The 24,337-nt window shown below is 41.9% G+C and overlaps 1 protein-coding gene across 1 annotated transcript in view; it reads right to left on the bottom strand.

Annotated features, from left to right (window-relative positions):
- Window positions 1-10,173: 10,173 nt before the first annotated feature.
- Window positions 10,174-24,337, bottom strand: part of snupn (snurportin 1) — a 30,044-nt gene continuing 15,880 nt past the window's right edge. Inside the window, exons 3-9 of the mRNA XM_024379028.2 lie at window positions 18,859-19,042; window positions 18,453-18,557; window positions 12,735-12,831; window positions 12,236-12,333; window positions 11,983-12,060; window positions 11,588-11,668; window positions 10,174-11,196 (exon numbers count right to left, since the gene is read on the bottom strand). Of these exons, the coding sequence (XP_024234796.1) occupies window positions 10,852-11,196; window positions 11,588-11,668; window positions 11,983-12,060; window positions 12,236-12,333; window positions 12,735-12,831; window positions 18,453-18,557; window positions 18,859-19,042 (988 nt within the window). The 3' untranslated portion in view covers window positions 10,174-10,851. The remainder of the gene's footprint in view (window positions 11,197-11,587; window positions 11,669-11,982; window positions 12,061-12,235; window positions 12,334-12,734; window positions 12,832-18,452; window positions 18,558-18,858; window positions 19,043-24,337) is intronic.

A 24,337-nucleotide genomic window follows, 5' to 3' on the forward strand; every position in this document is an offset into this window, starting at 1 on the left:
TAGCAAAACAACCTAGGAAATATTCTGAGATGACTAGTCATGCGCCAAGAGAGATTTAATATATTTTGTACTAATGAGTAATATGCAGATGTTTCATTTTTTTGAATGAAATATGACCCTAATTTCTAAGACACATTAAAATGGTGCTTCAGCACTTTTATTATTTTATTGGCTTTCATAGAACCAAAGCACAACACAAAATGGGAAATGTAACAACACTAGTAAGACAAGTAGGGGGACAGAAAATCACCAAAGCAGTATAGATGGCTTTGAAAGAGATCATTGACAGTCCAAGGTCTCTCACTGCAAGCTGGGTTAGTGAGGGAACTTTCCTGTAATAAAAATATATAATAACAAACTGAAATATATTTATTACATAAAGTAATCAGACCCTTTACTCAGTACTTTGTTGAAGTACCTTTGGCAGCGATTACAGCCTCGAGTCTTCTTGGGCATGATGCTACAAGCTTGGCACATCTGTATTTGGGGAGTTTCTCCCATTCTTCTCTGCAGATCCTCTCAAGCTCTGTCAGGTTGGATGGGAAGCGTCGCTGCACAGCTATTTTCAGGTCTTTCCAGAGATGTTCGATCGGGTTCAAGTCCGAGCTCTGTCTGGGCTACTCAAGGACATTCAGAGACTTGTCCCAAAGCCACTTCTGCGTTGTCTTGGCTGTGTGCTTAAGGTCATTGTGCTGTTGGAAGGTTGAACCTTCGCCCCCAGTCTGAGGTCCTGAGCGCTCTGGACCAGGTTTTCATCAAGGATCTCTCTGTACTTTGCTCCATTCATCTTTCCCTCAATCCTGACTAGTCCCTGCCGCTAAAAAACACCCCCACAGCATGATGCTGCCACCACCATGCTTCACTGTGGGGATGGTGCCAGGTTTCCTCCAGACGTGACGCTTGGCATTCAGGCCAAAGTGTTCAATCTTGGTTTCATTAGACCAGAGAATCTTGTTTATCACGGTCTGAGTGTTCTTTAGGTGCCTTTTGGCAAACGTCAAGCGGGCTGTCATGTGCCTTTTACTGAGGAGTGGCTTCTGTCTGGCCACTCTACCATAGAGGCCTGATTGGTGGAGTGCTGTAGAGATGGTTTTCCTTCTCGAATGCTCTCCCATTTCCACAGAGGAACTCTGGAGCTCTGTCAGAGTGACCATTGGGTTCTTGGTCACCTCCCTGATTGAGGCCCTTCTCCCCCGATTGCTCAATTTGGCTGGGCGGCCAGCTCTAGGAAGAGTCTTGGTCAGGGAGGTGACAATTCCTTCAACCTCATGGTTTGGTTTTTGCTCAGACATGCACTGTCAACTGTGGGACCTTATAAAGACACGTGTGTGTCTTTCCAAATCATGTCCAATCAATTGAATTTACCACAGGTAAACTCCAATCAAGTTGTAGAAACATCTCAAGGATGATCAATGGAAACAGGATGCACCTGAACTCAATTGAGTCTCATAGCAAAAGGTCTGAATATTTATGTAATTAAGGTATTTATGTTTTACATGTTTTATTTTTAATACATTTGCAAACATTTCTAAAAACTTGTTTCACTTTGTCATTATGGGGTAGATTGATGAGAGAAAAAATTATTTAATCCAATTTAGACTAAGGCTGTAACGTAACATAAAAAGTAAAGGGGTCTGAATACTTTCCGAATGCACTGTATATGCACGTGCAACCTGGAAATTCCGCAGTAAATATCTAGTGCTGCATGCAGAGTTCCATAAATGCTAGCATTGCACAACTGAACAAAAATATAAATGCAACATGAAACAATTTCAAAGATTTTACTGAGTTACAGTTCATAAGGAATTATTATTTTTTTTTAAATAAATTCATTACGCCCTAACCTATGGATTTCACATTACCACGAATACAGATATGAATTGGTTGGTCACAGATACCTTTTAAAAAAAGGGCCTCACAATGGTCCTCAGGATCTCGTCACGGTGTCTCTGAGCATTCAAATTGCCATCGATAAAATGCAATTGTGTTCGTTGTCCGTAGCTTATGCTTGCCCATACCATAACCCCACCGCTACCATGGGGCACTCTCTTCACAACGTTGACATCAGAAAACTACTCATCCACACAACGCCATACACATGGTCTCCGTTTGTGAGGCCGGTTGGATGTATTGTCAAATTTTCTAAAATTACGTTGGAGGCGGCTTATGTTAGAGAAATGAACATTAACATCTCTGTCAACAGCTCTGTTGGACATTCCTGCAGTCAGCATGCGAACTGCACGTTCCCTCAATTTTTGACATCTGTGGCATTGTGTTGTGACAAAACTGCACATTTTAGAGTGGCCTTTTATTGTCCCCAGCACAAGGTGCACATGTGTAATGATCATGCTGTTTCAACAACTTATTGATATGCCACACCTGTCAGGTGGATGGATTATTGTGGCAATTTAGAAATGCTCACTAACAGGAATGTAAACAAATTTGTACACAACATTTGTGCGTATGGAACATTTCAGGGATCTTTATTTCAGCTCATGAAACGTGGGACCAACACTTTACATGTCACGTTTATATTTTTGTCCAATGTAGTTAGTTGGCTAGCTAGCACAAAATGCCAAGTTCGTATTTCTTGATCCAACCAAAAAAACAGAACAAACAAGTTACATACATACATACAGTACCAGTCAAAAGTTCAAGGGTTTTTCTTTATTTTCACTTTTTTCTACATTGTAGAATTATAGTGAATACTTCATAACTATGAAATAACACATATGGAATAATGTAGTAACCAAAAAAGTGTTAAACAAATCTAAATATTTGAGATTTTTCAAAGTGCCTTGATGACAGCTTTGCACACTCTTGACATTCCCTCAACCAGCTTCATGAGGTAGTCACCTGGAATGCATTTAAATTATCAGGTGTGCCTTGTTAAAAGTTAATTTGTGGTATTTCTTTCCTTCTTAATGTGTTTGATCCAATCAGTTGTGTTGTGACAAGGTAGGGTTGTTATATAGGAGATGGTATTTTACCAAATAGGGCTAAGTCCCTATTATGGCAAGAACAGCTCTAATTAGCAAAGAGAAAAGACTTTAAGACATGATTACTTTAAGACATGGTCAGTCAATGGAAATGTTCAATTGCAGTTTTAAAAACCATCAAGCGCTATGATGAACCTGGCTCTCACAAGGACTGCCACAGGAAAGGAAGACCCAGAGTTACCTCTGCTGCAGAGGATAAGTTCATTTGAGTTACCAGCCTCAAAAATTGCAGCACAAATAAATGCTTCACAGAGTTCAAGTAACAGACCCATCTCAACAGCAATTGTTCAGCGGAGACTGTTCAGATGTGAATCAGGCCTTCATGGTCGAATTGCTGAAAAGAAACCACACATAAAGGACACCAATAATAAGAAAAATACCCTGGAGAGTGACCACAGTGAAGGGTCCCTTTTACATGGGCTGCAAAGTAGCCATGTAATGTGTGAGTTCCATACCTGTATGGCTGACCGGGATGGTCTATCATACATTTATGATAGGAGACACTACTTGAAGTCTCAGAGGGGACGACATCACATCACATAGTTAAATTTGTTAAATGACATCACATCACAGTGGCTATTAGAATTCACCTCTGCTACAGTCACACCCCTTTAACTTCCTCCTATGGCTACAACAGTATAAATCAGCTGTATGATCAGAGTCAATGTAGCAGAAAGAAATACCCACAAAATGTGTTCTGTGGGTGCTAGATTAACTCAGTTCACACAGTGTGCTCTGCTGGCTGCTGAGATTGATGTGGAGGAGGTGGTGGTCAGTGAGTGTAGCAGAGGCAAGTTTGTAGCACGTGAGCTAGTTGACAAGTGAGTGCTAGACTCTTCCTCAATGAATCCTTACTCGATTCCTCTCATCGCCTACTTCTCAAAACCCATTGGAGAAAGTCAGTGGGGAGGAAACTTGTACAGGAAAGAGAGACAAAGCCCAAGTAGCCAGTTAAATCAAAGAGGCAATTGAGGTAATATGTACATGTAGGTAAAGTGACTATGCATAGATAATAAAGAGAGTAGCAATTTGGTTAGCTGTTCAGGAGTCTTTTGGCTTGGGGCAGAAGCTGTTAAGAAGCCTTTTGGGCCTAGACTTGGCACTCCGGTACCACTTGCCGTGTGGTAGAGAGAACAGTCGATGACTTGGTTGGCTGGAGTCTTTGGCAATTTTTAAGGCCTTCCTCTGACAACACCTGGTAAAGAGGTCCTGGATGGCAGGAAGCTTGGCCCCATTGATATACTGGGCCGTACGCACTACCCTCTGGTGCCTTGCGGTCGGAGGCCGAGATGTTGAAATACCGGCCGGTGATGCAATCAGTCAGGATGCTCTCGATGGTGCAGCTGTAGAACTTTTTGAGGATCTGGGGACACATGCTAAGTCTTTTCATTATCCTCAGGGGGAATAGGCATTGTCGTGCCCTCTTCACGACTGTCTTGGTGTGTTTGGGCCATGACAGTTTGTTGTTGATGTGGACACCAAGGAATTTGAAGCACTCAACCTGCTCCACTACAGCCCCTTCAATAAGAATGGGGCATGCCAAGCCCTCCTTTTCCTCTTAATGATTGTGTTGGAATCATTCTTGGCCATGTAGTCAATGGTGAACAGGGAGTACAGGAGGAGACCGAGCACACACCCCTGAGGGGCCCCTGTATTGAGGATCAGCATGGCAGATGTAGTGGTCTACCCTTACCACCTGGGGGCAGCACATCAAGAAGTCCAGGATCCAGTTGTAGAGGAAGGTGTTTAGTCCCAGGGTCCTTAGCTTAGTGATGAGCTTTGAGGGCACTATGGTGTTGAACGCTGAGCTGTAGTCAATGAATAGCATTCTCACGTAGGTGTTCTTTTTGTCCAGGTGTGAAAGAGCAGTGTGGAGTGCAATAGAGATTGTGTCAACTGTGGATCTGTTGGGGTGGTATGCAAATTGGAGTGGGTCTAGGGTTTCTGGGATAATGGTGTTGATGTGAGCCATGACCAGCCTTTCAAAGCACTTCATAGCTACAGACGTGTCTTATACAAATAATAAGCAGAATGTCAGGGCTGGAACTGAAACCTGAAAACTCAGTACACACCTAGATCTCTAGGAGCAAGGTTGGCCATGTATGTTTTAGGTCTATGAATTGTTACTTTTAACAGTATTTTTATAACAGTAAACCAATAGCATATACAACCCATTGGAGATACACGCTTGAGTCTCTCCAGGACTTGGGACTTTCTTGGCAACCCGTTACAGCCGCTACAGAACAGCGGTTTACAAACACACTGGGAGATCTTTAGGTTTCCAGGGTTCACTTCCGCTCCTCCTAAAACAATCTGTTAAAAGAATTCGAATTTTAAGAATGACAATTAACAATACTGTTAAGACCTGTTGCGGTCATTCCCTTGTGGGAATGCAGTGTCAATCCAAGATCATGCTGTTCAAAGTGGCTAGAGGACTCCTTAACGAGAGAAATAATTAAAAATGGAAAATGTTAGCTTACAATATTTAATCGAGCTGTTTTTGCTTCATCATTCCTCACACACATACTGATCATCATGACTTGCTTACAATTGACAATTTTGATACGCTCATTTCAGTTGTATTATTTGTCCTTCCTCTTTGAGATGGCGTCCAGACAGGACCCCCCCCCGTAACTATATATTTAAAAAAAAGCTTGGTGGTGTTTATTCTCGGCATGAAGATATTTCATGTTTAGATGATAAAAGGCTACACCAATCACTCGTGCTTGGCTGCCAAATTTATAGGCGTCCCCTTAGGCATAATACTTAAATTGAGTACATGTGATCATAATCATTATTTTAGCAATCTACATCCCTCCTAGCAAGGTTATTATAATTGTGGTTTTATATTTGTTTTATTTCTATTAGTTTCAATTCGTTTCCAGACATAATTTACTAGTTTGTTGTATAAGCATTTCTATTTCCTTTTTATATGAATTAGTTTCAGTTTGTGTTAAATAATTTATTTTTGTTGTGTTTTTTGGGATGCCACTTCTTGTAAATGGGGGCAGTAATACATAAGGTGATGGGTCAGGTCATAGGTTTGGTTTAAATGATAAAGTAAAATTCAATGAGACTTGGAATTAAAAGGAATAGTGCCGACACTGATCCAACAATATGGCGCAAGGAAACTCTTTGTCCATGTTCACGCCAATCCAACTTGAACTTTGGTAGTACATGTAAGAATAATGAAGTTAGCTACCGCCCCTGTTAGCTAGTGACAGCTAGTGATAGTGATGCACAAGCTAGGCCTATTTGAAACATCGCCATCACCTGGCTGCATTTACCCGCCAGATTTCAACCCCCCAAAACCCCATTAGATTCAAACTGAACAGAATTCGTGATGTTTTTTTAAAACTTGAGTTAGTTTAGGAGGCAAAAATAGTTTCAGTATAGTTTTAGTTTTTCAAACGGGTTTGTTAATTATTTTATTTAACTTCAGTTTACTATAATAACCTTGCCTCCTAGCTGTTGGACAGCGTACTTGCACTTGATATGAATTTATGGATGAGAAAGTGAATTTGCCATTTCAAAAAAGGAGCAAAGTGGGGAAATCGGGGATTCACTGCCTTGAGATTTGTTGCCTACGTCGTCAGCCAGGGTTTCATTAAATAGGCCTAGGCACTGCGCTTTTTTATTGCACGTAATTAAACTGACGCATTTGGCGATGTTCAACTTCAATTAATTTGCACAAAACATGCATCAGACCAAAGTATTTTTTGTCTGTCTCTGGCTTGCATAACAGATTGTGGTTGCCTAAATTCAGTAGTAGCACCTTGCTTTTGCTTGCTGGGTACGACATAGACTACAGTTTTCACAATGAACTGGGGGGGAAGTTTGAACAGCGAGAGCTTCTCTGCTGTGATCACATTGGCTGGTGGTAAAACGTTCAATAAACGGGAACCTTTGTTCTTCCCGCACCCAATGTTTATGTTTACAATTAAATGTATTACGTCATAATGGAAACATTCTAACATTAGGCAATCAAATGTATGAATTAAGTTATACAAATTTTCCCACAAGTCTAATTTGCATAAAACATTGTGATTGGCTGATAGCTGTGAGGTTTATCAATCAGGATCAAATCCTCTTATCTCTTTGAGCTCAATAATAGAATGTTCATATTTGAAGATTGCTTTGCCAAAGAGACTGCCTTTCGGCAATCAAATGTATTTATAGAGCCTTTTCAGCAGATTTCACAAAGTGCTTATACTGAAACCCAGCCTAAAACCTAAAAGAACAAGCAATGCTGATGTAGAAGCACAGTGGCTAGGAAAAACTCCCTAGAAAGGCAGGAACCTAGGAAGAAACCTAGAGAGGAACCAGGCTCTGAGTGGTGGCCAGTCCTCTTCTGGCTGTGCCGGGTGGAGATTATAAGAGTCCATGGCCATTAAGGCCAGATCATTCTTCAAGATCTTCAGACGTTCATAGATGACCAGCAGGGTCAAATTATAATCCGAGTGGTTGTAGAGGGTGCAACAGGTTAGCACCTCAGGAATAAATGTCAGTTGGCTTTTCATAGTCGAGCATTCAGAGGTTGAGACAGCGGGTGCAGTAGAGCAGGAGAGGGAGGGAGAGGGTCAAAAACAGCCAGGAGTCGTCAGGCCAGGTAGTCCTGAGGCATGGTCCTAGGGCTCAGGTCCTCCGGGAGGGGAGAAATGGGAGAATTAGAGGGAGCATACTAAAGTTCACACAGAACACCAGATAAGACAAGAGAATTACACCAGATAGGACAGAATGACCCTAGCCACCGGCACAGACTATTGCAGTATAGATACTGGAGAATGAGACAGGGGGGTAGCGGGGGACACTGTGGGCCCCGTCCGACAAATTCCCCCCGTACAGGGTTAACCAGGCAGGATATAAACCATGCCCACTTTGCCAAAGCACAGCCCCACACCACTAGAGGGATGTCAACAGACACCAACTTACTACCCTGAGCAAAGGCTGAGTATAGCCCACGAAGACCTCCCCGACTGCACAAGCTCGAGGGGGCGCAAAACCGGACAGGAAGACCACGTCAGTGACTCTACCCACTCATATCAAGTATAGCAAAAAAAAGCCTGACACGACGTGACCCACCCCTCCTAGGGAGAGAACTAGTGAGCCAGCCCCTGTAATAGGGTTAGAGGCAGATAATCGCAGTGGAGAGAGGGTAGCCGGCCAGGCACAGACAGCCAGGGAGGTTTGTCACTCCAGTGCCTTGCCGTTCACCTTCGCACCCCTGGGCCAGACTACACTCAATCATAGGACCTATTGAAGCGATGAGTCTTCAGTAAAGACTTAAAAGTCGAGACAGGAGTGGAATGTAATAGGAACACCTTCCTAATATTGAGTTGCATGCATCTTTCGTACTGTCAGCAGTGAGCGTCTGAGTAAGGCTGCAGAGGTTGTGTTCCCAGTCTCACCACACGTAGATAGGCACACACTTCCTTCCTGTTGACAGGCTCTTTCCACACAACGCAACTCTGTCCCCCACAGTTACTCAAATGTCACCATGCAACTCCGATGCTAATTAAGCCATTTTGTCTTAATGAAATTAGTCACGTTCCAGAGCTGTCTGTATAACTGTTTTCCACAACACAAAATGTGGTCTTCAACGAGGTGCAGAGGGCCACAGTGAAAATTGGTTATATATTTCCTTGATGTCAATTTGCAAAAAATATTTACTAGCTGGACAGTCAAGAAACTGTATGAATATAGTGCCTTCAGAAAGTATTCATACTCCGACTTATTCCACATTTTGTTGTTACAGCCTTAATTCTAAATTTATAAAATAAATAAATAAGTCTCACCCAAGCTACACAATACAGCATAATGACAAAGTGAAAACATGTTTAGACATTTTTGCAAAATGATAGAAAATGAAATACAGAAATCTCTTTTACAGTATTCACACCCATGAGTCAATACATGTCAGAATCACATTTGGCAGCGATACAGACGTGAGTCTTTCTGGGTAATTCTCTTAGCACTTTGCACACTGGAATTATACAATATTTGCACATTATTATTTTCAAAATTCTTCCAAGAGCTGTCAAATTGGTTGATGATCATCGCTAGACAATCATTTAAGTCTTACTATAGATTTCCAAGCAAATTTAAGTCAAAACTGTAAAATCGTCCACTCAGGAACATTCAATATCTTCTTGGTAAGCAACTAGTCTAGATTTGGCCTTGCGTTTTAGATTGTCCTGCTGAAAGGTGAATTCATCTCCCAGTATTTGGTGGAAAGCAGACCAGGTTTTAGCTCTGTTCCATTTCTTTTTTATCCCGAAACTCCCCAGTTCTTAACAATTGCATGCATACCCATAACATGATGCAGCCACCACTATGCTTGAAAATGTGGCGAGTTGTTTTGCAATATTCTTATTCTGTACAGGCTTCCTTCTTCTTACTCTGTAATTTAGGTTAGTCTTGTGGAGTAACTACAATGTTGTTGAGCCATCCTCAGTTTTCTATGACATCCATTTTTACTCATGTACCAATAAATGCCCTTATTTGCAAGGCATTGGAAAACCTCCATGTTCTTTGTGGTTGAATCTGTGTTTGAAATTCACTGCTCGACTGAGGGACCTCACAGATAATTATATGCGTGTGGTACAGAAATTAGGTAGTCATTTAAAATCATATTAAACATTATATTGCACACAGAGTGAGTCAATGTGACTTATTAAGCACATTTTACTCCTGAACTTATTTAGGCTTGCCATAACAATGGGGATGAATACTTATTGGCTCAAGATGTCAGCGTTTCATTTGTAAAAAAATTCAAAAAACATAATTACGCTGGCCTACACACAATATGGGGTATTGTGTGCAGGCCAGTGACAAAATAAATCTCAATTTAATTAACTTTTAATTCAGGCGTAAAACATTTGGAAAAAGTCAAGGGGTGTGAATACTTTCTGAAGGAACTGTAGGTCCATTATAATTTCTACACAGTTTCGATTTGGTTTTAGTAATTTTAAAGTATATTGAGTTCATCCCCCCCCTAAAAATTCACAGGCTGTATGTTTGACACCCCTGCTCTATAACTTTTTAAGCAGTTGATGTTAGATTTCAATCAAAATAACTGAATTCATCTTGATTTAGCTTAATGATTCCCATCTCATCTATCCATGGTCAATGCCTAATCATTCTTACCTCTTGAATAAAAGTCTGAGAACAAAAATTGAAAAGTCAATTAAAACAATTTAATAAACATACACTTAAAAGAAACAGATTAATAAACTTTTGCATTTGTTACACATCTGGCCATGACAGACGCTGTCAATTTAGGTCTAAAGGGCCTGTGTAACCAACTGTGTTATTTATTGAACTTCTGAAAGTGCAATGACGTATAGTTGTCCATTCACAAGGCCCGGCAAAATGAGCAGAAGAACAGTGTTCATTTCGGCAACACTAAAGTAAGTTGCCCAGCCCCAGTGGTCTCTCAATGGAAAAATATAATTGAAAGTGTTTTTTAAATTTTTTATCTAGGAATGCGTTTAATCTAGGTCCGGGAAACTGGCTTCTTTAACAGGGCCCTTGCATTTTACATAGTGTAATGAAAATGTGGATACAGCTCTGGTGAACCAAGCGATGCCTGAACTCAGGGCGTTCCAAATGAAGCACAGTGACTAACTTGCTATTTCATTGAACTCCCGCTCATTAAATGCCTCGCAATGTAACTGTCCAAAAAAACCTCCCCACAACGTAGTCTGAAGATTTTTGTAATTTTTCTTTCTGGCATGGCGAGCAGCAAAGCATTACAATATTATTGGTTAGCAGAACAGAGTTAGCCTTTAGCAGCTAGCCAACTGAGTTAGCCTTTAGTGGCTAGCTAACTGAGTTGGCCTTCAGTGGCTAGCTAACTCGTGCTCTTCTCTGAGGTCTCCATGCGAGATTCCTTCAGCGGTCTGCTGCGGGGCGAGGTGGCGGCGTCGCCATCTCCCTTTTCCAGGTCGGGGGTGGATAGGTGCTCCAGCTCGTAGCGGCCGTTCAGGTCCCCTGGCCGGACATGGTCGGAGGTCTTCTTGTGCTCCCGGATCTGGGCCAGCTGGTGGCCGGCATAGTCGGGCTTGGCGGTGAGGGGCCCCAACGGGACCTCCATGCCCAGGATATCGACGACCATGTAGGGCCGCAGCCAGCCCACCAGAGGGGTGCTGCCGGGGGTGTAATGGGTCTGCCGGTGGTAAAACAGAAGTCCGTCCACCTGAGGGCACACAGAATCCACTCAGTTTGGGCTTGTTACAACTGCCTCATCATGCCCCCGGAGAGCAGTCTCACCTTTAACCTCAATGGTGGTGGGCTGAGCAGCAAAACAGACTCTAGACAAGTCAATGAGGTTGAGAGAGGTTCTATTGGGAGCTATAAGTTGAGAGATGGCGCATTGAACCGGGAAACCCAGACTAGCAATGTGTGTTCATTCTATGAAGTACACTTCATTCTTTCCCAAGAGTGTCGAGAAGCAAACAGAGGAGATTCACTCTACTGAAGAATCACAGACTGTTCTGCCCCTTTTACAGACTACAAGTAGAATCACAGATGTACTATAGGACTAAATAGCTGCATTTGAAGTAGTATGCAGTTGTAGTTGTTCTTACATTGAAGTTGTACTCTGTTGCAAGTGCTTGCTGAATGGCTTCCGTTGAGCAGGCAGTGCTTTGAAGACTCACAAACTTGAACTATGGAGAAGAAAAAAACCCAGCAACAACCATATTGTCAGACAGCACACAGGCCACAGTTAATTGATCATCTAATGACAATATGACTATCTTTCCACAATCTCACGAGTACACTTTTTTTCAGTTTAATACACCAAAAGAAACTGCATGTGTTGGCGGTCATGGTCAAATCAAAATAAACATGGAAAAAGGAGGTGATCTCTTTGGTCCTTTTTTTATTTATACTTTTTTTTTGTGCCTCTAATCATCCTCATTTGGACTAAATTGAAAAGGTCTATATACACAATATATTTATTATTGTGTATTGCTCTTACAGGGTTCCTCTTGGCAATGTCAGCCATGCCATCCGTCTCCTGGACTTTCGACTGGAGCCAGTAGAACCGGAACTCTGTCTGTTGATGGAAAAACAAACACCATCATCAACAAAGTGGTCACTAAAATCCCCAAATGACTGATGAATTGGTCAACATGGCAAAAAGAGCACATCTGTATCCCAGACACTAGTACTACAGCACTGTAATTCCACTGGAACTTCAATGCTCTGCTAATCAATCTGTGTGTGCTTACTGGACAGTCGTACACTGGATGGCCCCTCCAACACATGACATCCAGGATGAAGTAGGTCCGCTCCACCTCACTGTAGATACAGTCCAGGATGGTGTAATCTGCACACAGACCAAACATTAGCACTACCATGTGTGGTCATATATTTTTTGCATGGATGCAGTTTGCAAGGACAGTGGTAGAATAGATGGGATGGGTCTTTTTTGGGTTCCATTTTGATTCCTAGCCCCTCCTAGCTCCAAACCCTCAGGGTGTTCACAGATCTGAAAGTATTGGATAGGTTAAGTAATAACGGTGGATGTTCTGCTTTGCCCATTGGTCTAATTGGAGCCATCACTATATTGATAAGATAGTACATTAATAATCTTCAAAAAGGGAAAATTTTATTGCACCAGCCAATACGTACAAAACCAAACCCCCACCCAGTCCAGTTAAATCTGTGAACCCTGACGGGGTGGAGGAACTGGAAGCTACAGATTGAAATGGGATCAGGCCCACGTACCTTTTCCCATTGCTGAGTTGTGTCTGTTCCCTCCAGGCAAGAGAGAAGGGAAGCGGTTCACACAGTAGCCACTTTTGGTGTATGCTGCAGTGGACCCCTTCAAATGGTGGGAAACAGAGACGTGAGAACTTTTTCATTGTTATTTCAGTCAAATCAAATTTCTTTGTCACATTCACGTGTTTAGCAGATGTTATTGAGGGTGTAGCGAAATGCTTGTGTTTTTAGCTCCAACAGTGCAGTAATATCTAACAATTTCACAACAATACACACTAAGTGGCAAGTGATTTTAAGTCTATGTATATACAGCAGCATCCTCTAATGTACTAGTGATGGCTATTTAATAGTTTGATGGCCTTGAGATGGCTGTTTTCCAGGCACTCTGTCCCAGCTTTGATTGACAGTACTGACCTCGCCTTCTGGATGACAGCAGGGTGAACAGTCAGTGGCTCAGGTGGTGGTTGTCATTGATTATCTTTTTGGCCTTCCTGTGACATTGGGTGCTCTAGGTGTCCTGGAGGGCAGGTAGTTAGCCCCCGGTGATGCGTTGTGCAGACTGAACTACCCTCTGGAGAGCCCTGCGGTTGCGGGTGGTGCAATTGCCGTACTAGACAGTGATACAGCCCAAGAGGATGCTCTCAATTGTACATTTGTGAGGGTTTTAGGTACCAAGCCAAATTTCTTCAGCCTGCTGAGTTTGAAGAGGCACTGCTGCACATTCTTCACCAAACTTTGTGTGTGAACCATTTCAGTTTGTCAGTGATGTGTATGCCGAGGAACTTGAAGCTTTCCACATTCACTGCAGTCCCATCTATATGTGGATGGGGGGGGTGCTCCCTCTGCTGTTTCCTGAAGTCAATGATCAGCTCCTTTGTTTTGTTGACGTTGGGTGAGGTTATTTTCCTGGCACCACACTCCCAGGGGGCCCTCACCTCCTCCCTGTAGGCTGTCTCGTCATTGTTGGTGATCAGGCCTACTACTGTTGTGTTGGAGCCGTGCGTGGCCACGCAGTCATGAGTGAGAAGGGTGTAAAGGAGGGGGCTGAGCACGCATCCTTGTGGGGCCCCAGCATTGAGGATCAGCGAAGTGAAGGTGTTGTTTCCTACCTTCACCATCTGGGGGCGGCCCGTCAGGAAGTCCAGGACCCAGTCGCACATGGCGGGGTTCAGACCTTTGGCCTCGAGCTTAATGAGCTTGGAGGGTACTATGGTGTTGAATGCTGAGCTAGTCAATGAACAGCATTCTTACATACACTACCGTTCAAAAGTGTGGGGTCACTTAGAAATGTCCTTGTTTTTGAGAAGCGCACATTTTTTTGTCCATTAAAATAACATCAAATTGATCAGAAATACAGTGTAGACGCTACACTGTTAAATTTTGTAAATTACTATTGTAGTTGGAAACGGCAGATTTTTTATGGAATATCTACATAGGCGTACAGAGGCCCATTATCAGCAACCATTACTGCTGTGTTCCAATGGCACTTTTTTAGCTAATCCAAGTTTATCATTTAAAAAATGCTAATTGATCATTAGAAAACCATTTTGAAATTATATTAGCACAGCTGAAAACTGTTGTCCTGATTAAAGAAGAAATAAAACTGTCCTTCTTTAGACTTGTTGAGTATCTGGAGCATCAGCATTTGTGGGTTTGATTACAGGCTCAAAATGGCCAGAAACAAATAACTTTCTTCTGAAACTCGTCAGTCTATTCTTGTTCTGTGAAATGAAGGCCATTCCATGTGAGAAACTGACAAGAAACTGAAGATCTCATACAGCGCCTTGTACTACTCCCTTCACAGAACAGCACAAACGGTCTCTAACCAGAATAGAAAGAGGAGTGGGAGGCCACGGTGCACAACTGAGCAAGAGGACAAGTACATTAGTGTGTCTAGTTTGAGAAACAGACGCCTCACACGTCCTCAACTGGCAGCTTCATTAAATAGTACCCGCAAAACACCAGTCTCAACGTCAACAGTGAATGTTGCAAAGAAAATGCCATCTCAGACTGGTCAATAAAAATAAAAGATTTAAGAGGGGCAAAAGAACAAAGTGTCTGTATACTTCCCGAATGCACTGTGTGTGTCCACATTAGAGGTCGACCGATTAAATCGGAATGGCCGGTAATTTTGGGCGCCGATTATTATTATTATTTTTTATACCTTTTATTTAACTAGGCAAGTCAGTTAAGAACACATTCTTATTTTCAATGATTGCCTAGGAACTGTGGTTTAACTGCCTTGTTCAGGGGCAGAACGACAGATTTCGACCTTGTCAGCTCAGGAGTTTCAATCGCACAGTTAACTAGTGGAGTGCAATGGTTAGAGCGTTGGACTCCACGAGTAGCCTGCCTGTTACGCAAATGCAGTAGAAGCCAAGGTAAATTGCTAGCTAGCATTAAACTTCTCTTATAAAAAACAATCAATCATAATCACTAGTTATAACTACTAATCCAGTTTAGCAGGCAATATTAACAAGGTGAAATTGTGTCATTTCTCTTGCGTTCATTGCACGCAGAGTCAGGGTATATGCAACAGTTTGGGCTGCCTGGCTCATTGCGAACTAATTTGCCAGAATTTTACGTAATTGTGTCATACTTTGAAGGTTGTGCAAAGTAACAAGAATATTTAGACGTAGGGATGCCACCCGAAATAAACGTTTTGTTTTCGAAATGATAGTTTCCGGATTCGATCATATTAATGACCAAAGGCTCGTATTTCTGTGTGTTATTATGTTATAATTAAGTCTGATTTGATAGGGGAGTCTGACAGCAGCAGCAGGCCCGTAATCATTCATTCAAACAGCACTTTCCTGCGTTTTGCCAGCAGCTCTTCGCAAGCACAGCGCTGTTTATGACTTCAAGCCTATCAGCCTAATGGCTGGTGTAACCAATGTGAAATGGCTAGCTAGTTAGCTGGGTGTGCGCCAATACTGTTTCAAACGTCACTCGCTTTTAGATTTGGAGTAGTTATTCCCCTTGCGCTGCAAGGGCCGCGGCTTTTGTGGAGCAATGGGTAATGATGCTTCGAGTGTGGCTGTTGTCGATGTGTTCCTGGTTCGAGCCCAGGTAGGGGTGAGGAGAGGGACGGAAGCTATACTGTTACACTGGCAATACTATAGTGCCTATAAGAACATCCAATAGTCAAAGGTATATGAAATACAAATGGTATAGAGAGAAATAGTCCTATAAATACTATATTAACTACAACCTAAAATCTCTTACCTTGGAATATTGAAGTCTCATGTTAAAAGGAACCACCAACTTTCATGTTCTGAGCAAGGAACTTAAATGTTAAGCTTTTTTACATGGCACATATTACTTTCTTCTCCAACACTTTGTTTTTGCATTATTTAAACCAAATTGAACATGTTTCATTATTTATTTGAGGCTAAATTGATTGTATTGATGTTTTATATTAAGTTAAAATAAGTGTTCATTCAGTATTGTTGTAATTGTCATTATTACAAATTTTAATTACATTTTTTATTTATTTAAATTGCACGATTAAATCGGTGTCGTTTTTTTTGGTCCTCCAGTAAATCGGTATCGGCGTTGAAAAAAAATCATAATCGGTCGACCTCTAGTACACACACTATATATTCCGGTCTGACATTGCTCGTACAACTATAAAAAAATATATCCAAATACATCAGGATAATATGTGTATTGTTTATTTTCTTTTCTTGCTAGGTTCTACTGCACTTTTGGGAACTAGAAACACAAGCATTTCAATGCATCTGAAATAACGTGCAAATCTGTGTTTGTGACCAACAAACTGATTTTATTCATTTCCGATGCAAGGTGATTTGTAAATTGGGCAGTCTCGACTTACCTTTACACATGCTCATTGAGACATGCTTTTCTTTGGCTTTTTAAAAGTAAAACAAAAGATGCTATAGACCACTAAGTGTTAACAGTCAGTACCTGGATAACATATGTGAAATGCTTGATAATGTATGTGATATCAAAAGAGGTATATTTTTTGGGTGATTTAAATATTGACTGGCTTGCATCAGGCTGCCCACTCAAGAGAAAGCTTCAAACTGTAACTAGTGTGTGCAACCGGGTTCAGGTTATCAAATCAGGGTAGTTACAAACAGCACAGGAATAAAATCATCAACATATATTGATCACATCTTTACTAATGCTACAGAAATGTATTTGAAAGCAGTATCCAAATCCATCGAAATGTAGTGATCACAATATAGTAGCCATATCTAGGAAAACAAAAGTTCCAAAGGCTGGGCCTAATATAGTCTATAAGAGGTAATACAAGAGGTTTTGTAGTGCCCGGATTAGCGTCCGGATTAGTGTCCCGCTCCTTTAAAGCGGCAGCTCTAGCCTTTAGCTCGGTGCGGATGTTGCCTGTAATCCATGGCTTCAGGTTGGGATATGTATGTACAGTCACTGTGGGGACAACGTCGTCGATGCACTTATTGATAAAGCCGGTGACTGAGGTGGTACACTCCTCAATGCCATTGGATGAATCCCGGCACAACAGGCATGGTCAAAACATATTGATACAACAGTAGCTAGGATGTGGAGAAGTCTGTCCATAATTAAGCGCTGCACTGTCAAGGCAAGTCCTACAGTTTTGTGGCCCCTGGACTAATGTTTAGCTGTGTGGTCAGGTGCCACAAAGAGGGATTTAGGAAAATTACAATTGGCTCAGAACAGGGCAGCACGGCTGGCCCTTGCATGTACACAGAGAGCTAACAATAATATGCATGTCAATATCTCCTGGCTCAAAGTGAAGGAGAGACTGACTTCATCACTACTTTGTGAGAGGTACTTACATGTTGAATGCACCGAGCTGTCTGTTTGAACTACTGGCGCACAGCTCGGACACCCATGCATACTCCACAAGACATGCAACCAGAGGTCTCTTCAAAGTCCAGAACAGACTATGGAGGCGCTCAGTACTACATAGAGCCATGACTACATTGAAATCTATTCAACATCAAGTAACTCACGCAAACAGTAAAATTAGATTTTTTTAAAAACACACAAAAATACATGGAACAGCAGGGACTGTGAAGCAACACAAACATAGGCACAGACACGTGCATACAAACACACAATAACATACGCACTATACACATGGATTTTGTGTTGTAGATATGTGGTAGTAGAATACGGACCTTACGGCACACACTTAATATGTTGTGAAATCTGTTGTGAATGTACTGTAATGGTTTTTTAACGAGAGGCGCAGCGGCCTAAGGCACTGCTTGGCAGTGCTAGAGGCTTCACTACAGACCCGGGTTTGATCCCGGGCTGTATCACAACCTGCTGTGATCGGCTGACTCACAGGGCGGCGCACAATTGGCCCAGCGGCGTCCGGGTTAGGGGCATGCTTTACTTGGCTCATAGCGCTCTAGCGAATCCTTGTGGCGGGCCGGGGTCCTGCAAGCTGACCTCGTCAGTTGACAGGCGTTTCCTCTGACACATTGGTGCCGCTGGCTTCCGGGTTAAGGGGACAGGCGTTAAAGAAGAGCGAGTTGGCAGGTCATGTTTTTGGAGGACACAACTCGACCTTCGACCTCCCCAGCCCGTTGGAGAGTTGCAGTGATGAGACCAGATTGAAATTGGGGAGAAAATAAATAAATGTACAACTGCCTTAATTTTGCTGGACCCCAGGAAGAGGAGCTTTTGCCAGCAGCTAATGGAGATCCATAATAAATATAAATGTGACATGTAAGGAAACCACTGATTCCTTACCTTGGAGGCGACGATGAGAGAGCGCTTCCCCACGGGACAGACCACCATGAGCCAATCAGTATCCAGTTCCTGAGGGACGTCCACTAGCCACTCTGACAGCATGAGCTGGACAGGAAGAGAAACCCCAGTTCAGTTACATTACTTGGATTCCTGTGATTTATTTTGACTGAATTACAGAGTTTAGTACACAATTACATTTTCTGTAAAATAGCTTTTCAAATCATAAAATCAGTACTATGTCATAAAACTGTTTCTGTCCTGCCTAACTGCTTTAACCAGTTCATTTAAAGGGATGTGTATATTTCAGAAACAAATGTATAAATGCTGGCAGAAGGAAAATGCTACCATGGCAAGTCATGTGCTCTCTTCTGGTAAAATGATGCATTGTCAGAAATATTGCTCTGACCTGGTTGGCATAGTACTTTGGCAACTTCTTCCTCTCAATCTCCATCCCATCATCCTCTGCATCCTTCTCCTTCTGCTGTTCCTCCTCCTTTCTGTCCACCACCACTGCTTCCTCATCACTATCTGCCCCTGTCCAGTCCCCATCAGCCAGACGGCGTGCATGGTTGACATAATTCAGCCTTTTCCTAAAGACAAGAAAGCACACATGAAGTCAAGGGGAAATGGAAACGTAATTAGTAATGATGTCAGTTTCTCTCTGGTGGTGTTGGCAAATTGCATATAGTGCCATACGAATGTATTCAGACCCCTTGGATTTCTTCAATTGATGGGTGTTACAAAATGGGATTAAAATGGATTCAATTGTCATTTTTTTGTCAAAAATCTACACTAAATGTCAAAGTGGTAATAAAATCTATTTAAAAAATAAGGATTCATAAATCTGTTGCCTCCCTCAATCTCAAATGTTGCAGCTATAGAACTTTGAGGATCTAAGGACCCAAGCAAAAGCTTTCCAGTCTCCTGAGGGGGAAATAGGCATTGTCGTTTCCTCTTCATGACTATCTTGGTGTGTTTGGACCATGACAGTTTGTTGGTGATGTACAGTTAAATAGTTGTGTCTGTTCTGCTTCCAAGGAACATGAAGCTCTCAACCTACTCCACTACAGCCCCGTCAATGTGAATGGGGGTGTGTTCGGTGCTCCTTTTCCTGTAGTACACGATCAGGTCCTCTGTCTTGATCACGTTGAGGGAGAGGTTGTTGTCATGCCACCATACTGCCAGTTCTCTGACCTCCTCCCTATAGCCTGTGTTATCGTTGTCGGTGATCAGGCCTACCACTGTTGTGTCGTCAGCAAACTTTATGTTGGAGCCCTGCTTAACCACGCAGTCATGGGAGGGGCCTCCGTGTTGAGGATCAGCGTGGCGGATGTGTTGCCTACCCTTACCACCTCGGAGCTGCCCGTTAGGAAGTCCAGGCTCCAGTAGCAGAGTCCCAGGGTCCTTAGTTTAGTGCAGGCACCACCAAGCTTGAAAATAAGCTGGCAGTTACTAAGCGATGTGTTGTGTTGGATTTGCTCCAAACATAGGGCTTTGTATTTAGGCCAAAACATGTATCCCTTTGCCATGTTTTTTCCCCCCAGTATTACTTTAGTGCCGTTGCATACAAGATGCATGTATTGGAATAATTTTTTAGATTTGTCTTCTTTTCACTCTGTCATTCAGGTTATTATTATGGAGTCACTACAATGTTGTTGATACATCTTCAGTCCTGTCCCATCACAACCATGGAGTTCACCAATGGCCTCATGGTAATATCCCTGAGCAGTTTCATTCATGTCCTGCAGCTCAGTTCAGAAGAACGACTATCTTTGAGGTATCTGGGTGATATAATACAATGCACAGCATAATTTAACTAGACCATGCATAGAGGGATAGTCAATGTCTGATTTGTTATTGTTGCCAATTACAGCCCTTTAAAAAAAAAAAAAAAAAGGCTTTGAAAAGCTTCCTGGTCTTTGTAGTCGACTTGACTAAGGGATGTTACAGATGCTGTATGTATCGGGACAGAATATTTCTTCCACTTCGATGTTAGAGTATTTTGTGTATATTGTTAACAAAAAAAACGACAAATCCATTTTTATCCCACGTAACAAATCCATGGTGTCTGAATATTTTTGCAAGGCACTGTATTAATTAGGCGACTTGTTAAGTTAGCTATAAATATAAAACAGAATCGGTTCCAACAGCCCCGGACCCAACTCATTGTAATGCCCCCACCCTATGGTCCAACTAGCAATTTATATCAGTCCGAATGGTGCTCCCGACAGCACACAAAGAAAGGGGCAGAGCCTTGAGGCAGGAATTGTATCAGTGATTCAGCTAAGCATACTGTAGGCCTATTATATGGACTGGAATTACGCACCTCTTTCAAACCATGAAGCTGGGAGAGAACACACAATGGTGATGGTTCATTGTTTTGTGCATAACAGTGATTTAATAGGCAAATAAGAGTACAGGGCCTACTGAAATAGATGAATGGGTCTGTCAACTGAGCCAGAAATACACAAAAAACCTCTAAAAAAGGCCAACATTGGAATAATATTTGAGAATAGTTGCTTTAAATGTGCTTAAATAATTGTCCCACATGATAAAGGTGATATGTGCATTGGCTATAGCCTCATGTGCACACCGATGCTGACATGAGGGAGGCAGCAGAAAATGAATCCTTTTAATTACATAAGAGATGGGCTAAACACCAGTCAGATTTCACAAATATAATGTAGGATGTCAACGTTTTCAATAGCCAACATCACAATAGCCATATTAGCAACCCATGCTAGTTGATGCATCTTTAGAGCTACCCTCCAAATTATTCTCTGTCATTTGAAACCACTGGCATGTGCAGTGCGCATCGGAACAGTGTTTTCCTGCTACTTGCATTTTGGTACATTTGTGCTTATAATGTGAAGAAATAATAGTTTATCAACATTTTAAGCTAAGTGTTCGGATCTCTTCCATCAGTCCCATACGTTTTAACATTTTGGGACCTTTCTGGGACGATGATAAAAGTTCAACAACCACTGTCAATCCCAGAGTTGATTTGAACGTCCCAGAATTTGTTTGCGGGACACCCTTAATTTCGAGCACTTATGCAACCGCAATGTCAATCAGATACAGTGAATTCTGAAAATATTCAGACCCCTCGACTTTTTCAACATTTTGTTACATTACAGCCTTATTCAAAAATGTATTAAATTGTTACCCCCTCCTCAAATCTACATACACACAACACCCCCATAATGACATAGCAAAAACAGGTTTTTAGAAATGTTTAAATAAAAAAAAACTGAAATGTTACATACAGTACAAGTCAAAAGTTGACAAAATTACTCATTCAAGGATTTTTTATTTGTTTTACTATTTTCTACATTGTAGAATAGTGAAGACATCAAAACTATGAAATAACACATTGAATCATGTGGTAAGCAAAAAAAAAGTGTTTGAGAGTCTTCAAAGTAGCAATCCTTTGCCTTGATGACAGCTTTGCGCAGTCTTGGCATTCTCTCAACCAGCTTCATGAGGTAGTCACCTGGAATGCATTTCAATTAACAGGTGTACCTTGTTAAAAGTTAATTTGTGGGATTTCTTTCCTTCTTAATGCGTTTGAGCCAATCAAGTTGTGTTGTGATATGGTAGGGTTGGAATGCTTTTCCAAAAGTATTGAAGGAGTTCCCACATATGCTGAGCACTTGTTACCTGCTTTTCCTCCACTCTGCGGTCCAACTCACCCCAAATAAGAATATTTTGAAGATAAATACACAACGCAGGGGATGAGAGGACAAGGATTAACAATCAATAGGAGTTGGTTTTCAGTTTAACATCTGTTAAGGATCTGTGGGATATCAGTCATGACAGAGCTACGTGGGCCACGTTTTCATTGGTCTGTACATGGAGTCTGGAGTGGGATACTTGGGGGGTTATAAGTGGCATCCTGACCTTTGTTCTGTGGAGAAATACTGAAGGACAGGGAAGACTGAACGTCTACTTTTCAGCATAGCACCTATGATTTGTCCTGCTCAAATACATTTCTCCCCCTGATTTGCTTTGGGGTCTGTGTTATTGATGAATAACCTCAGATGCTAATACAAATCATCTCAATTGGGTTGAGGTCGGGGGAATGTGGAGGACAGGTCATCTGATGCAAGACTTCATCACACTCTTTCTTGGTAAAATAGCCCTTACACAGCCTGGAGGTATGTTGGGTTATTGTCCTGTTGAAAAACAAATTATAGTCCCTCTAAGCGTAAACCAGATGGGATGGCGTATCACTGCAGAATGCTGCTGTTGCCATACTGGTTAAGTGTGCCTTGAATTCTAAATAAATCACAGACAGTGTCACCAGCAAAGCACCTCTACAACATCACATCTCCTCCTCCATGCTTCACAGGGGGAACTACACATGCGAAGATCATCCGTTCACCTACTCTGTGTCTCACAAAGACACGGTGGTTGGAACCAAAAATGTTACATTTGAACTCAGACCAAAGGACATATTTCCACCAGTCTAATGCCCATTGCACGTGTTTCTTGGCCCAAGCAAGTCTCTTCTTATTGGTGTCCTTTAGTAGTGGTTTATTTGCAGCAATTCAACCATGAAAGCCTGATTCACACAGTCTCCTCTGAACAGTTGATGTTGAGATGTGTCCGTTACTTGAACTCTGAAGCGTTTATTTGGGCTGCAATTTGAGATGCTGGTAACGCTAATGAATTTATCCTCTGCAGCAGAGGTAACTCTGGGTCTTCCTTTCCTGTGGCGGTCTTCATGAGACCCAGTTTAATAGCAGCGCTTGATGGTTTTTGCGACTGCACTTTACCGGATTGACTGACCTTCATGTCTTAAAGTAATGGACTGTCGTTTTTCTTTGCTTATTTGAGCTGTTCTTGCCATAATATGGCACTCATGCTGCCAAACATACCCTTGTAAAACTGACTATCCTACCGATCCTTGACTTCAGAGATGTCATTTACAAAATAGCCTCCAACACTACTCAGCAAATTGGATGCAGTCTATCACAGTGCCATCAGTTTTGTCACCAAAGCCCCATATACTACCCACCACTGCGACCTGTAAGCTCTCGTTGGCTGGTCCTCGATAGATATTCGTCACCAAACCCACTGGCTCCAGGTCATCTATAAGCCTTTGCTAGGTAAAGCTCCGCCTTATCTCAGCTCACTGGTCACCATAGCAACACGCACCCGTAGCTCCAGCAGGTATATTTCACTGGTCATCCCCAAAGGCAACACCTACTTTGGCCGCCTTTCCTTCCAGTTCTCTGCTGCCAATGACTGGGACGAATTGAGAAGGGGAAAAAAAGAAAAAAGAAAAAAAAAAAAATCACTCAAGTTAGGGAGACCTATCTCCCGCACTAACTTTAAACACAGCACATCTGTAAATAGCCCATCCAACTACCTACCTCATCCCCAGATTTGTCTTTCTGCTCTTTTGCACGCCAGTATTTTTTTTTCTCAACTGGCTTACCTGATCAAATAAAAAGGTGAAATAATATTTTATTTTATTTTTAATATGGACTTTTACCACATAGGGCCATCTTCTGTATACCACCCCTACCTTGTCATAACACAACTGATTTGCTCAAACGCATTAAGGAAAGAAATTACATTTTAACAAGGCACACCTGTTAATTGAAATCCATTCCAGGTGACTACCTCATGAAGCTGGTTGAGAGAATGCGCAAAAGCTGTCAAGGGAAAGGGTCGCTAGTCAAAAATAAAATTTATTTAGATTTTTTAAAACTTTTTGGGATACTACATGATTCCATGTGTCATTTCATAGTTTGTGTCTTCACGATTATTCTACAATGTAGAAAATAGTCAAAAATAGAAAAACCCTGGAATGAGTAGATGTGTCCAAACTTTTGACTGGTTCTGCATATGTCAATTTGGGTCAGGTGTGCATCATT

Source organism: Oncorhynchus tshawytscha, linkage group LG19 (genome assembly GCF_018296145.1).
Source record: "Oncorhynchus tshawytscha isolate Ot180627B linkage group LG19, Otsh_v2.0, whole genome shotgun sequence".
Lineage (NCBI taxonomy): Eukaryota > Metazoa > Chordata > Actinopteri > Salmoniformes > Salmonidae > Oncorhynchus > Oncorhynchus tshawytscha.